At 38.8% G+C, this 15,046-nt stretch overlaps 1 protein-coding gene across 1 annotated transcript in view; it reads left to right on the plus strand.

Moving 5' to 3' along the window:
• Positions 1–15,046, plus strand: part of NEK10 (NIMA related kinase 10) — a 299,100-nt gene that overhangs the window by 171,344 nt on the left and 112,710 nt on the right. Inside the window, exons 26-28 of the mRNA XM_007456721.1 lie at positions 13,090–13,273; positions 13,368–13,454; positions 14,941–14,995. Of these exons, the coding sequence (XP_007456783.1) occupies positions 13,090–13,273; positions 13,368–13,454; positions 14,941–14,995 (326 nt within the window). The remainder of the gene's footprint in view (positions 1–13,089; positions 13,274–13,367; positions 13,455–14,940; positions 14,996–15,046) is intronic.

The raw sequence follows: 15,046 nt of genomic DNA on the forward strand, positions 1-15,046 counted from the left end.
AATTATGCTCTATACCCACTTTGGTGAGAGTATTTTTCATGAAAGGATGTTGAATTTTATCAGATGCTTTTTCTGCATCTATTGAAATGATCATGTGATTTTTGTCTTTTTTCGGTTGCTAATGGTGTATCACATTGATTGATTTACATATGTGGAACCATCCTTGTGACCCTGGGATGAATCCAGCTTGATCAGTGTATATGAAAAAGTATTTTTATATGTTGTTGGATTTGGTTTACTAATATTTTGTTGAGGACTTTTGCATCTATATCCATCAAAGATATTGGCCTATAATTTTCTTTGTTGGTAGTGTCTTTGTCTGGTTTTAGTATCAGGGTTATGGTGGCTTCATAGAATGACTGCAGGAGTGTTCCCTTCTTTTCAGTCTTTTGGAAGAGTTTGAGAAGGATTGGTATATATTCTTCCTTGTATGTTTATAGAATTCCCCAGTGGAGCCATCTGGTCCTGGACTTTTGTTTGCAGGGAGGTTTGGATTTTTTTTTAATTATTATTACAGATTCTATTTCATTTCTAGTGATTGGTCTGTTCAATTATCTATTTCCTTTTGATTCAGTTTTGGCAGGCTGTATGTTTCTAGAAACTTTTCCATTTCTTCTAGGTTGTCCAATTTGTTAACATATAATTGTTCATAGTATTCTCTTTTATTTTTTATTTTTTTGGGTATTTCTATGGTGTTGGTTGTTATTTCTCTTCTTTCATTTTCTTATTTTCTTTCTTTGGGTCCTCTCTCTTTCCTTCTTGGTGAGTTCCTCACTTTGTTAATGTGGTGTTTCACAGTGATTGATTTGTGGATTTGAACCATTCTTGCATCCCTGAGATAAATCCCACTTGATGAAGATGTATGGTCCTTTTAATGTATTCTTGAATACGGTTTACTAATATTTTCTCGAGAATTCTGCATTTATGTACATCAGTGATATTGGTCAATAGTCTTTTTTATTATATCTTGATCTGGCTTTGGTATAGTGTGATATTGGCCTTTTAGAATGTGTTCAGAAGTGTTCCTGTCTCTGAAACTTTTTGGAATAGTTTGTGAAGGATAGGTGCTAACTCTTTTCTAAATGTTTGGTAGAGTTTACCTGTGAAGCACCTGGTCCTGGACTTTAGTTTGTTGGATTTTTTATTACTATTTTAATTTCATTACTGGTAATTTGTTCATGTTTTCTATTTTTTCCTGGTTCAGTTTTGGGAGATTCTACATTTCTTGGAATTTGTCCATTACTTCTTGTTTGTCCATTTTATTGGCATATAATCATTTATAGAACTCTCTCATGATTCTTTGTATTTCTGTGGTGTTTGTAACCTCTCGTTTTTCATTTCTGATTTTATTGATTTGAACCCTCTGTCTTTTTCTCATATTTTTCATAGTTAATCTGCCTAAAGCTTTATCAATTTTGTTTATATTTTCAAGACAATTGCTCTTAGATTCACTGATCTTTTTTTTTCTTGTTTTGTCTTGGGTTTTTTTTATCTCTATTTCATTTATTTCTCCTTTGATCTTTACATCTTCTTTCCTTCTGCTAACTTTGGGTTTTCTTCATTCTTCTTTTTCAAATTCTGTTAGGTGTAAGGTTAAGTTGGGTTTTTTGTTGTTTTTTTGCAGGGAGGGTTGTTTGTTAGGTTTCGGTTTTGGGTGGTTTTTTTTCAATTTTTTCTTGTTTCCTAAGGTAAGCTTGTATTGCTATAAATTTCAATCTTTGAACTGCTTTTACTGCATCCCATAGATTGTGGACTGTTGTGTTTCATTTTTGTTTGTCTACAAGTATTTTTTGATTTCCTCTTTGATTTCTTCAGTAATCCATTTGTTGTTTAGTAGCATATTGTTTAGCCTTCATGTGTTTGTGTATTTTGCAGTTTTTTTCTTGTAGTTGATTCTAGTCTCATAACATTATGGTCAGAAAATACGCTTGATATGATTTCATTTTTCTTAAATTTACTGAGACTTATTTTGTCACCTAATATGTGATCTATCCTGGAGAATGTTCCATGCATACTTGAAAGGAATGTGTGTTCTTCTGCTTTTCAATGGAGTGTTTTATGTATATCTATTAAGTGTATTTGGTCTAGTGTGTCATTTAAGACCAATGTTTCCTTATTGATTTTCTGTCTGGATGATCTCTCCATTGATGTAAGTTGAGTGTTAAAGTCCTCTGCTATTATTGTGCTACTGTCAATCTCTCTAATTATGTTTGTTAATATTTTCTCTATGTATTTAGGTATTTATGTTGGGTGCTTATATATTTAAAATTGTTATATCTTCCTGGCCCTCGATCATTGTAAAATTCTTCAGTCTTTTTATAGTCTTTGTTTTAAATGCTATTTTGTCTGATATAATTATTGCTACTCCAGCTTTCTTTTCATTTCCACTTGCATGGAATACCTTTTCCAGCCCCTCACTTGCAGTCTGTGTGTATCTTTTGATTTGAAATGAGTGTCTTGTAGCCAGCATATATGTGTATCTTGTTTTTTTATCCATTCAGCCACTCTGTGTCTTTTGATTAGAGCATTTATTCCATGTACATTTAAAGTAATTATTGATAGGTATGTACTTATTGCCATTTTGTTAATTGTTTTGTGGTTGTTGTTGTAGTTATTTTAGTGTTCTTTCTTCTTTTGTTCCCTTCACCTGTGGCTTGAGGACTATCTTTAGTGCTATGTGGGGATTCTTTTCTCTTTTTTGTGTGTGTCTATCATAGATTTTTGTTTTGTTATTACTGTGAGGTTTATATATAGCTGTATGCACATATATAAACACACAGATATACATTTTTAAAATTTTAAGTTGCTGATCTCAATTTAAATTGCAGAAGGACTTCCAGGAAGATGGCGGAAGAGTAAGACGTGGAGATCACCTTCCTACCCACAGATACACCAGAAATACATCTACATGTGGAACAACTCCTACAGAACACCTACTGAACGCTGGCAGAAGACCTCGGACCTCCCAAAAGGCAAGAAACCCCCCCACGTACCTGGGTAGGGCAAAAGAAAAAAGAATAAACAGAGACAAAAGGATAGGGACGGGACATGCACCAGGGGGAGGGAGCTGTGAAGGAGGAAAGGTTTCCACACACTAGGAAGCCCCTTCGTGGGTGAAGACTGCGGGTGGCGGAGGGGGAGTTTCGGAGCCATAGAGGAGAGAGCAGCAACAGGGGTGCGGAGGGCAAAGCGGAGAGATTCCTGCACAGAGGATCAGGGCCGACCAGTACTCACCAGCCCAAGAGGCTTGTCTGCTCGCCCGCCGGAGCAGGCGGGGCTGGGAGCTGAGGCTTGGGCTTCGGTCGGAGCGCAGGGAGAGGACTGGGGTTGGCAGCGTGAACACAGTCCGCAGCGGGTTAGTGCGCCATATCTAGCCGGGAGGGAGTCCGGGGAAAAGTCTGGACCTACCGAAGAGGCAAGAGACTTTTTCTTCCCTCTTTGTTTCCTGGTGCCCGAGGAGAGGGGATTAAGAGCATTGCTTAAAGGGGCTCCAGAGATGGGCGTGAGCTGCGGCTAAAAGCGCAGACCCCAGAGACAGACATGAGACGCTAAGGCTGCTGCTGCTGCCACCAAGAAGCCTGTGTGCAAACACAGGTCACTATCCACACCCCGCTTCCAGGGAGCTTGTGCAGCCCGCCACTGTCAGGGTCCCGTGATCCATGGGCGAACTCCCCCGGGAGAACGCACGGCGTGCCTCAGGCTGGTGCAACGTCACGCCAGCCTCTTCCACCACAGGCTCGCCCTGCACTCCGTGACCCTCCCTACCCCTGGCCTGAGTGAGCCAGAGCCCCCGAATCAGCGGCTCCTTTAACCCCGTCCTGTCTAAGCGAAAAACAGACGCCCTCCTGCGACCTACATGCAGAGGCGGGGCCAAATCCAAAGCTGACCTCCTGGAAGCTGTGAGAACAAAGCAGAGAAAGGGAAATCTCTCCCAGCAGCCTCAGAAGCAGCAGATTAAAGCTCCACAATCAACTTGATGTACCCTGCATCTGTAGAATACATTAATAGACAATGAATCATCCCAAATTAAGGAGGTGGACTTTGAGGGCAAGATTTATGATTTTTTCCCCTTTTCCTCTTTTTGTGAGTGTGTATGTGTATGCTTCTGAGATTTTGTCTGTATAGCTTTGCTTCCACAATTTGTCCCAGGGTTCTATCCATCCATTTTTTTGTTTTTTGTGTTTTTTTCCTCTTAATAATTTTTTTAATTTTAATAACTTTATTATTTTTTATCTTACTTTATTTTATTTCACTTTATCTTCTTTCTTTCTTTTTTCCTTCTTTCCTTCCTTCCTCCCTCCCTCCCTCCCTCTCTTCTTTCTTTCTTTCTTTCTTTCTTTCTTTCTTTCTTTCTTTCTTTCTTCCTTTCTTTCTTTCTTTCTTCCTTTTTCTTTCTACTTCTACTAATTCTTTCTTTCTACTTTTTCTCCCTTTTCTTCTGAGCCGTGTGGATGAAAGGCTTTTGGTGCTGCAGCCAGGAGTTACTGCTGTGCCTCTGAGGTGGGAGAGCCAACTTCAGGACACTGGTCCACAAGAGACCTCCAAGCTGCACATAATATCAAATGGCAAAAATCTCCCAGAGATCTCCATCTCAACACCAGCACCCAGCTTCACTCAACAACCAGCAAGGTACAGTGCTGGACATCCTATGTCAAACAACTAGCAAGACATGAACACAACCCCACCCATTAGCGGAGAGACGGCCTAAAATCATAATAAGTCAACAGACACCCCAAAACACACCACCAGACGTGGACCTGCCCACCAGAAAGACAAGATCCAGCCTCATCCACCAGAACACAGGCACTAGTCCCCTCCACCAGGAAGCCCACACAACCCACCAAACCAACTTTAGCCACTGGGAACAGACACCAAAAACAACGGGAACTGCGAACCTGCAGCCTGCAAAAAGGAGACCCCAAACACAGTAAGATAGTCAAAATGAGAATACAGAAAACACACAGCAGATGAAGGAGCAAGATAAAAACCCACCAGACCTAACAAATAAAGAGGAAATAGGCAGTCTACCTGAAAAAGAATTCAGAATAATGAGAGTAAAGATGATCCAAAATCTTGGCAATAGAATAGCCAAAATGCAAGAAACATTTAACAAGGACCTAGAGGAACGAAATATGAAACAAACAGTGATGAACAACAAAATAAATTGAAGTGAAAAATACTCAACATGGGATCAATAGCAGAATAACTGAGGCATAAGAACGGATAAATGACCTGAGAGTTAAAACAGTGGAAATAACTACTGCAGAGCAAAATAAAGAAAAAAGAATGAAAAGAACTGAGGACAGTCTCAGAGACCTCTGGGACAACATTAAAGGCACCAACATTTGAATTATAGGGGTACTAGAAGAAGAAGAGAAAAAGAAAGGGAATGAGAAAATATTTGAAGAGATTATAGTTGAAAACTTTCCTAATATGGGAAAGGAAATAGTTAAGTCCAGGAAGCACAGAGAGTCCCATATAGGATAAATCAAAGGAGAAATATGCCGAGACACATATTAATCAAACTGTCAAAAATTAAATACAAAGAAAACATATTAAAAGCAGCAAGGCAAAAACAACAAATAACACACAAGTGAATCCCCATAAGGTTAACAGCTGATCTTTCAGAAGAAACTCTGAAAGCCAGAAGGGACTGGCAGGACATATTTAAAGTGATGAAAGAGAAAAACCTGCAACCAAGATTACTCTACCCGGCAAGGATCTCATTCAGGTTTGATGGAGAAATTAAAACCTTTACAGACAAGCAAAAGCTGAGAGAGTTCAGCATCACCAAACCAGCTTTACAATAAATGCTAAAGGAACTTCTCTAAGCAAAAAACACAAGAGAAGGAAAAGACCTACAATAACGAACCCAAAACAATTAAGAAAATGGGAATAGGAACATACATATCAATCATGACCTTAAATGTAAATGGACTAAATGCTCCCACCAAAAGACACATATTGGCTGAATGGATACAAAAACAAGACCCATATATTTGCTATCTACAAGAGACCCACTTCAGACCTAGAGACACATACAGACTGAAAGTAAGGGGATGGAAAAAGATATTTCATGCAAATGGAAACCAAAATAAAGCTGGAGTAGCAAGTCTCATATCAGACAAAATAGACTTTAAAATAAAGACTATTAGAAGAGACAAAGAAGGACACTACATAATGATCAAGGGATCGATCCAAGAAGAAGATATAACAATTGTAAATATTTATGCACCCAACATAGGAGCACCTCAATACATAAGGCAAATACTAACAGCCATAAAAGGGGAAATCGACAGTAACACATTCATAGTAGGGGACTTTAACACCCCACTTTCACCAATGGACAGATCATCCAAAATGAAAATAAATAAGGAAACACAAGCTTTAATGATACGTTAGGCAAGATGGACTTCATTGATATTTATAGGACATTCCATCCAAAAACAAAATACACATTTGTCTCTAGTGCTCATGGAACATTCTCTAGGATAGATCATATCTTGGGTCACAAATCAAGCCTTGCTTGGTAAATTTAAGAAAATTGAAATTGTATCAAGTATCTTTTCCGACCACAACGCCATGAGACTAGATATCAATTATAGGAAAAGAGCAGTAAAAAATACAAACACATGGAGGCTAAACAATACACTACTTAATAACGAAGTGATCACTGAAGAAATCAAAGAGGAAATTAAAAAATACCTAGAAACAAATGACAATGGAGATACAACGACCCAAAACCTATGGGATGCAGCAAAAGCAGTTCTAAGAGGGAAGTTTATAGCAATACAAGCCCACCTTAAGAAGCAGGAAACATCTCGAATAAACAACCTAACCTTGCACCTCAAGCAATTAGAGAAAGAAGAACAAAAAAACCCCAGAGTTAGCAGAAGGAAAGAAATCATAAAAATCAGATCAGAAATAAATGAAAAAGAAATGAAGGAAACAATAGCAAAGATCAATAAAACTAAAAGCTGGTTCTTTGAGAAGATAAACAAAATTGATAAACCATTAGCCAGACTCATCAAGAAAATAAGGGAGAAGACTCAAATCAATAGAATCAGAAATGAAAAAGGAGAAGTAACAACTGACACTGCAGAAATACAAAAAATCATGAGGGATTACTACAAGCAACTCTATGCCAATAAAATCGACAACCTGGAAGAAATGCACAAATTCTTAGAAAGGCACAACCTGGCAAGATTGAATCAGGAAGAAACAGAAAATATGAACAGACCAATCACAAGCACTGAAATTGAAACTGTGATTAAAAATCTTCCAACAAAAAAAAGCCCAGGACCAGAGGGTTTCACAGGCAAATTCTATCAAACATTTACAGAAGAGCTAACACCTATCCTTCTCAAACTCTTCCAAAATATAGCAGAGGGAGGAACACTCCCAAACTCATTCTATGAGGTCACCATCACTCTGATACCAAAACCAAACAAGGATGTCACAAAGAAAGAAAACTACAGGCCAATATCACTGATGAACATAGACGCAAACATGCTCAACAAAATACTAGCAAACAGAATCCAACAGCACATTAAACGGATCATACACCATGATCAAGTGGGGTTTATTCCAGGAATGCAAGGATTCTTCAATATACGCAAATCAATCAACGTGATACACCATATTAACAAATAGAAGGAGAAAAACCATATGATCATATCAATAGATGCAGAGAAAGGTTTTGACAAAATTCAACACCCATTTACGATAAAAACCCTGCAGAAAGTAGGCATAGAGGGAACTTTCCTCAACATAATAAAGGTGACATATGACAAACCCACAGCCAACATTGTCTTCAATGGTGAAAAACTAAAAGCATTTCCACTAAGATCAGGAACAAGGCAAGGTTGCCCAGTTTCACCACTTTTATTCAACATAGTTTTGTCAGTTTTTGCCACAGCAATCAGAGAAGAAAAGGAAATAAAAGGAATCCAAATCGGAAAAGAAGAAGTAAAGCTGTCACTGTTTGCAGATGACATGATACTATACATAGAGAATCCTAAAGATGCTACCAGAAAACTACTAGAGCTAATCAATGAATTTGATAAAGTAGCAGGATACAAAATTAATGCACAGAAATCTCTGGAATTCCTATACACTAAGGATGAAAACTCTGAAAGTGAAATCAAGAAAACACTCCCATTTACCATTGCAACAAAAAGAATAAAATATCTAGGAATAAACCTACCTAAGGAGACAAAAGACCTGTATGCAGAAAATTATAAGACACTGATGAAAGAAATTAAAGATGATACAAACAGATGGAGAGATATACCATGTTCTTGGATTGGAAGAATCAACATTGTGAAAATGACTCTACTACCCAAAGCAATCTATAGATTCAATGCAATCCCTATCAAACTACCACTGGCATTTTTCACAGAACTAGAACAAAAAATTTCACAATTTGTATGGAAACACAAAAGACCCCGAATAGCCAAAGCAATCTTGAGAACAAAAAATGGAGCTGGAGGAATCAGGCTCCCTGACTTCAGACTATACTACAAAGCTACAGTAATCAAGACAGTATGGTACTGGCACAAAAACAGAAAGATAGATCAATGGAACAGGATAGAAAGCCCAGAGATAAACCCACGCACATATGGTCACCTTATCTTTGATAAAGGAGGCAGGAATGTACAGTGGAGAAAGGACAGCCTCTTCAATAAGTGGTGCTGGGAAAACTGGACAGGTACATGTAAAAGTATGAGATTAGATCACTCCCTAACACCATACACAAAAATAAGCTCAAAATGGATTAAAGACCTAAATGTAAGGCCAGAAACTCTCAAACTCTTAGAGGAAAACATAGGCAGAACACTCTATGACATAAATCACAGCAAGACCCTATTTGACCCACCTCCTAGAGAAATGGAAATAAAAACAAAATTAAACAAATGGCACCTAATGAAACTGCAAAGCTTTCGCACAGCAAAGGAAACCATAAACAAGACCAAAAGACAACCCTGAGAATGGGAGAAAATATTTGCAAATGAAGCAACTGACAAAGGATTAATCTCCGAATTTTATAAGCAGCTCATGCAGCTTAATAACAATAAAACAAGCAACCCAATCCAAAAATGGGCAGAAGACCTAAATAGACATTTCTCCAAAGAAGATATACAGCCTGCCAATAAACACATGAAAGAATGCTCAACATCACTAATCATTAGAGAAATGCAAATAAAAACTACAATGAGATATCATCTCACACCTGTCAGAATAGCCATCATCAAAATATCTGGAAACAATAAATGCTGGATTGGGTGTGGAGAAAAGGGAACCCTCTTGCACTGTTGGTGGGAATGTAAATTGATACAGCCTCTGTGGAGAACAGTATGGAGGTTCCTTAAAAAACTACAAATAGAACTACTATATGACCCAGCAATCCCACTACTGGGCATATACCCTGAGAAATCCATAATTCAAAAAGAGTCATGTACCAAAATGTTCATTGCAGCTCTATTTACAATAGCCCAGAGATGGAAACAAACTAAGTGTCCATCATCGGATGAATGGATAAAGAAGATGTGGCACATACATACAATGGTATATTACTCAGCCATAAAAAGAAACGAAATTGAGCTATTTGTAATGAGGTGGATAGACCTAGAGTCTGTCATACAGAGTGCAGTAAGTCAGAAAGAGAGAGACAAATACCGTATGCTAACACATATATATGGAATTTAAGGGAAAAAAATGTCATGAAAAACCTAGGGGTAAAACGAATAAGGACACAGACCTACTAGAGAACAGACTTGAGGATATGGGGAGGGGGAAGGGTAAGCTGTGACAAAGTGAGAAGGAGGCATGGACGTATATACACTACCAAACGTAAGGTAGATAGCTAGTGGGAAGCAGCTGCATAGCACAGGGAGATCAGCTCAGTGCTTTGTGACTGCCTGGAGTGGTGGGATAGGGAGGGTGGGAGGGAGGGAGTTGCAAGTGGGAATAGATATGGGAACATATGTATATATATATATATAACTGATTCCTTTTGTTGTTAAGCAGAAACTAACACACCATTGTAAAGCAATTATACTCCAATAAAGATGTTAAAAAAAGAAAAAATAATAAATTTCATTTTAACAATCCTGTAATCTAAGTTCCCTCCCATCATGATTTGTTTTTGACCCCATATTTTACATCGTTTTTGTTTTGTATACCCCTTAATTACTTGTTGCTGACTAAATGCTTTTATTGCTTTTGTCTTTTAACCTTCCTACTATATTCGTACATGTACATTTACCTTTACCAGTGAGCCTTTTCCTTTCGTAATTTTTCTGTTTTTAATTGTGGCCTTTTTCACTTGGAGAAGTACCTTTAACATTTCTTGTAAAGCTGGTTTGGTGGTGCTGAACTCTTTGGGCTTTTGCTTGTCTGTAAAACTCTTCATCTCCATCAAATCTGAATGAGAGCCTTGCCAAGTAGAATATTCTTGGTTGTAAGTTTTTCCCTTTCATTATTTTAACTATATCATGCCAGTCCCTTCTGGCCTGCAGTTTCTGCTGAAAAGTCAGCTGATAGTCTTATGAGAGTTCCATTGTATGTAACTTCTTGCTATTTTTTTTTTTTTTTTTTGCTGCTTTTAATATTCTTTCTTTATCTCTAATTTTTGCCATTTTAATTACAATTGACTTGTTGTGGTCCTCTTTGGGGTGATCCTGTTTGGGACTCTCTGTGCTTCCTGAACCTGGTTACCTATTTCCTTTCCCAGGTTCAGGGAGTTCTTCAAATATATTCTCTGCCCCTTTCTCTCTCTTCTTCTTCTGGTACCCCTATACCCTATAATGTGAATGTTAGCATGTTTGACATTGTCTCAAATGTCTCTTAATCTATCCTCATTTCTTTTTTTTCTTTTTTCTCTCCAGCTTCAGTGATTTCCACTACTCTGTCTTCCAGCTCACTGATCTGTTCCTCTATATCATCATCTACTGTTGTTTCCTTTTAGTGTTTTCTTCATGTCACTTATTGTATTCTTCATCTCTGTTTGCTCCTTCCTTATATTTTCTAACTCTTTGTTAAAACTTCTGACTTCTCTGTTCATTCAGTCTTTTCCTCACTTCTTTGATCATCTTTACCATCAGTCATTACCTTGAACTCTTTATTGGGTAGATTGCCTCTCTCTACTTCACTTAGTTCTTCTTCTGGGGTTTTATCATGTTTCTTCTTTGGGAACATGTTCCTCTGTCACCTCATTTTGTCTAGTTTTCTGTTTTTATTTCTATGTATTTTGTAGGTTTCTTAAATTTCCTGACTTTAGAGAAGTAGTCTTTTGTAGGAAACATCCTATGCATCCTGGCAGCACACTCGCCTCTGTCAGCAGAGCTATGTGCTCTAGGGTTGCCCCCTATGTGGGCTGCATGGGTCTTCTTTTGTGGCAGGCTGACCACTGTGAGTGCTCTGGTAGGTGTGGCTGGCCCCAGGTCTAGTTGGTTGCCTGTCAGCTGCTGGTTGTTGGGGCTGGGTCATGACACAACTGACTGCTGAGCCACTGGTGGTGACATAGCTAATGATGGCCCACTGGTGGTGGAGCTGTGGGTCCTGGGGTGGGTGTTGTGGAGCCTGTGTTCCCATGTCTAGTGTTGGCCTGCTTTGGGGCTGATTCCTGATACAGCTGGCTGTGGGTTCTGAAGTTTCTCAAAGCTGTTGCTGGCGCACTGGTGAGTGGGGCTGGACTCTAGTGTAGGTGGCTTAGGGGCCCAAGATTTATCAGAACTGGTTTTGGTCTATTGGTGGGCAGGGTCCAGGCCCAGGAGGTCCTAGAGCTGATGTAGGCTTGCTGATGGGTTGGCTGGGTCCTGACAAGGCAGGCTGAAAGTTTGCATTGGTCATGGTACTGGTATCTGCCCACTAGTTTGTGGGACCAGATCACAGGGTAGCTGGCTGGAACACCTGAGGATCCCTGGTCTAGTGCTTGTGCATTGGTGTATGGGGCTGTTTTATGGGCCCTCTGGTGGACAGGGCCTTTTTCCGTGGCAGCTGTGGGCTCAGGGGGTCTTATGGAAACTGGTCTGCTGATGAGTGGAGCTATATCTTCTCCTGACTATCTGCTTGATCTGAGGCTTCCCAGCACTGGCTCCTACAGGCTGGTGGGCAGGGCCGGGGCCAGTCCTAGTGCTGATAAGCTGGAGGGAGGACTCCACAGTGGCACTTGCAACAACAGTGTCCACATGGTAGAACGAGCTCCCCAAAGTGGCCACCGTCAATGTCCATGTCCCCAGGGGAGCTCCACGTGCCTCCTTCTCCTCTGGAAGACTCTCCAAGATCAGCAGGGGGGTATGACCCAGGCTCCTTTCAAGTAATTTCTTATTCCCTAGGTGCTGGAGTGTGTGAACTTTTGTGTGTGTCATATAACAGTGGAGTCTCTGTGTCCTCCTATCTTCTGGCTCTCCTGAAAGTAAACCCAGCTGGCCTTCAAAAACAAATGTTCTGGGGTCTCATCTTCCTGGTGCAGGACCCCTAGGCTGGGGAGCCTGATGTGGGGCTCAGACCCATTTCTCTTTGGTGAGAACCTCTGCAATTGTAATTATCTTCCCGTTTGAGGGTCACCCACCCAGAGGTATGGGTCTTGACTTACCGTGTCCCTGTCCATCCTACCTGTCTCATTGTGGTTCCTTCTTTATATCTTTAGTTGTAGAAGATATTTTCTGTAGATTCTAGTCTTTTTCTTCAATAGTTGCTCTGTAAATACTTGTTGTTTTGGTGTGTCCATAGGAGAAGGTGAGCTTAAGGTCTTTCTACTCCTCCATCTTGGCCACCTACCTCCAGAATTATTCTACATTTCTATTCCTTAGTGCTACATTTTCTTTCATCAGATTGCACAGACCTTTGTTACTCAGCATCTTGCCACATCCATTCTTTTTTGTCCAGTGGTAGCTTGCAGACCCACTTTTTGTAGTTATGGACTGAATGAATTCTATAGCATATGTATAGGTGGAACTAAGGATGCCACTTCAGCACAAATATTTGTAATAATATTTTAGTCATTTTAATATAAATTCTAATGAGTTTTAAGTCCTGCAGAAGAAAGGAAAGAAGTGGGTATTACCAACTGAATTTCTCTTTCAGGAATCCTTTGAGAAGGCAACCTTGAGTAGAAGCAGCAGTGGAGCAGGAAGCCTGAAAAGTGAGCTTTCAGAAAGCACAGCCCTGCCGCCTGAGGACTTCCAGGCCCCCTGTGATAAGGACGAAGTCCGAGCCTGTGCTGGAATCTTGTCAGATGATAACTTCAACTTGGAAAATATTGAGAAAGGTATTTCTAGTGAAAGGGTTACAACAAGAATGAACTCTTGACTCCTTTCTGTTTCAAGGTTCATTTGCTCTTTATTTTTTTTATTAATGTGCAGATATATATTCAGAGTTCGATGATGAATTGGACACTTTGGATAACTCAAGCAGCTCCAGTTCAAGCCCTTTGAAGGAATCTACATTCAGTAAGCTTTCTTTTTACCAGTTTGTGGGATTTCAGCAGGTAGAGGTCTGGAAATCATACTTGGGAGTCAAGTAGATGTCATCACACTTACATAAACGAGTAGTTTGTTTCCCAGGTGTAATACTAATAGGACAGGTGTGTCTGTCACTCTTACAGAGCCCAAAGGCCAACGGGCACTGTGGTTTTCCATTGCCTCCTGTCAAATGAACAGTTTCATTATTTCTTCCAGCAAATGCAGGTTCTAACTGGGGAGTGGAGATAACTTATTTGGAGACAGACTAAATAACCACAGGATTAATGGAAGTGACCTCTCATGAGTGTTGATTAGAGGTCAGAAACCTGGAGAAGAAATTAGTCTTGGGGTAGACTAAGTTTTGTACAATTTTATTTACATTAATATAAAGGGATATATTTTCCTTAAAACACTAAAGTAAAATAAATGTTTTAATTGTTTATAATTATTTTAAAAAGCTATGTAAATTCAGTAAATATGTTCATCTTTACTCTTAATTTGAAACAGTAAAAAAAAAAAAATCAGACTGGGGTATGAGAAAGTAGATATATTTAGATAAATTTAAAGAATCTTCCTCACAGAAAGATAGGATTCAATTCCCTGAACAAATCTGAAAGTGAAATAAAAAATCAGTTAAAATAGAAAATGGAGAGAAAAGAATAACTCTTTTAAAAGAGTAAATTGATGGAATATTAGATAGGTAGAAATACTCTGAAATAAATTAAGTCTAAATAATCCCCTCTCATCAATGACTATACTGTGAAAATTTCATAAAAAATGGTTTAAAATAGTGTCCTTAAGGATCAGAGTAGAACTCTAAGGATTTTGCTTCATTCTTTGTCCCTTTCCAAAATTAATTGGTCCATAAAAATGGAGAATAGATGTTCCAGGTTTTCTGGGGCAACCCCAAATTCCAACACTCTGTTCTGTTTTCCCTATAAATTCCTGCCTGATAAATAAAATGTCTTGATTTGCGATTGGGAAAACATGAATATTATGCAGTAAAAATATTTGTGCATTTAAAAATATGTAGGAAATTCTAGAAGCAATTAATTACTAACTGTTTGAGATGAATTTTTAGATGATGGGATATTATGTATCCCCAGTAACAAGGGTGGGGAGGGTCAGTGGGGAAGTGATAGAGGAAAGTTGGACCCTTACACTTGCATGTGGTTACTTCTAGATTTCTTGGTAAGGGATTTAGGATTATTATGACACAGATATTTTATGAACTTTTAAACTACTAACAATGGAGTTTCTTTGTTTAACACCTTTTCTTTGAGAAAAGACCTTTAAACAAACCTGTCAAGTGAATAGTAATAGGCAATGTTATATTTTGCTGATGCTATAATAAATGAAGACAGTCTTTACAGTAGGTACAATTGGTTAGATATTTTTTTAACAAACAAATGAGTGAATAAATAAAAGATTTGCCACAGGAAAATGTTAAGTTATTTTTATTTTCTTGTTTCAGTCACTTTAAAGAGAAGTTTTAGTGCTTCAGGAGGAGAAAGAGAATCCCAAAAAAGGTGTGTAGACATTGAGCTCCTAGAAATATTTTTAGACTCTGCAGAGCTGAG

Source organism: Lipotes vexillifer, unplaced genomic scaffold, assembly GCF_000442215.2.
Source record: "Lipotes vexillifer unplaced genomic scaffold, Lipotes_vexillifer_v1.1 scaffold612, whole genome shotgun sequence".
Lineage (NCBI taxonomy): Eukaryota > Metazoa > Chordata > Mammalia > Artiodactyla > Lipotidae > Lipotes > Lipotes vexillifer.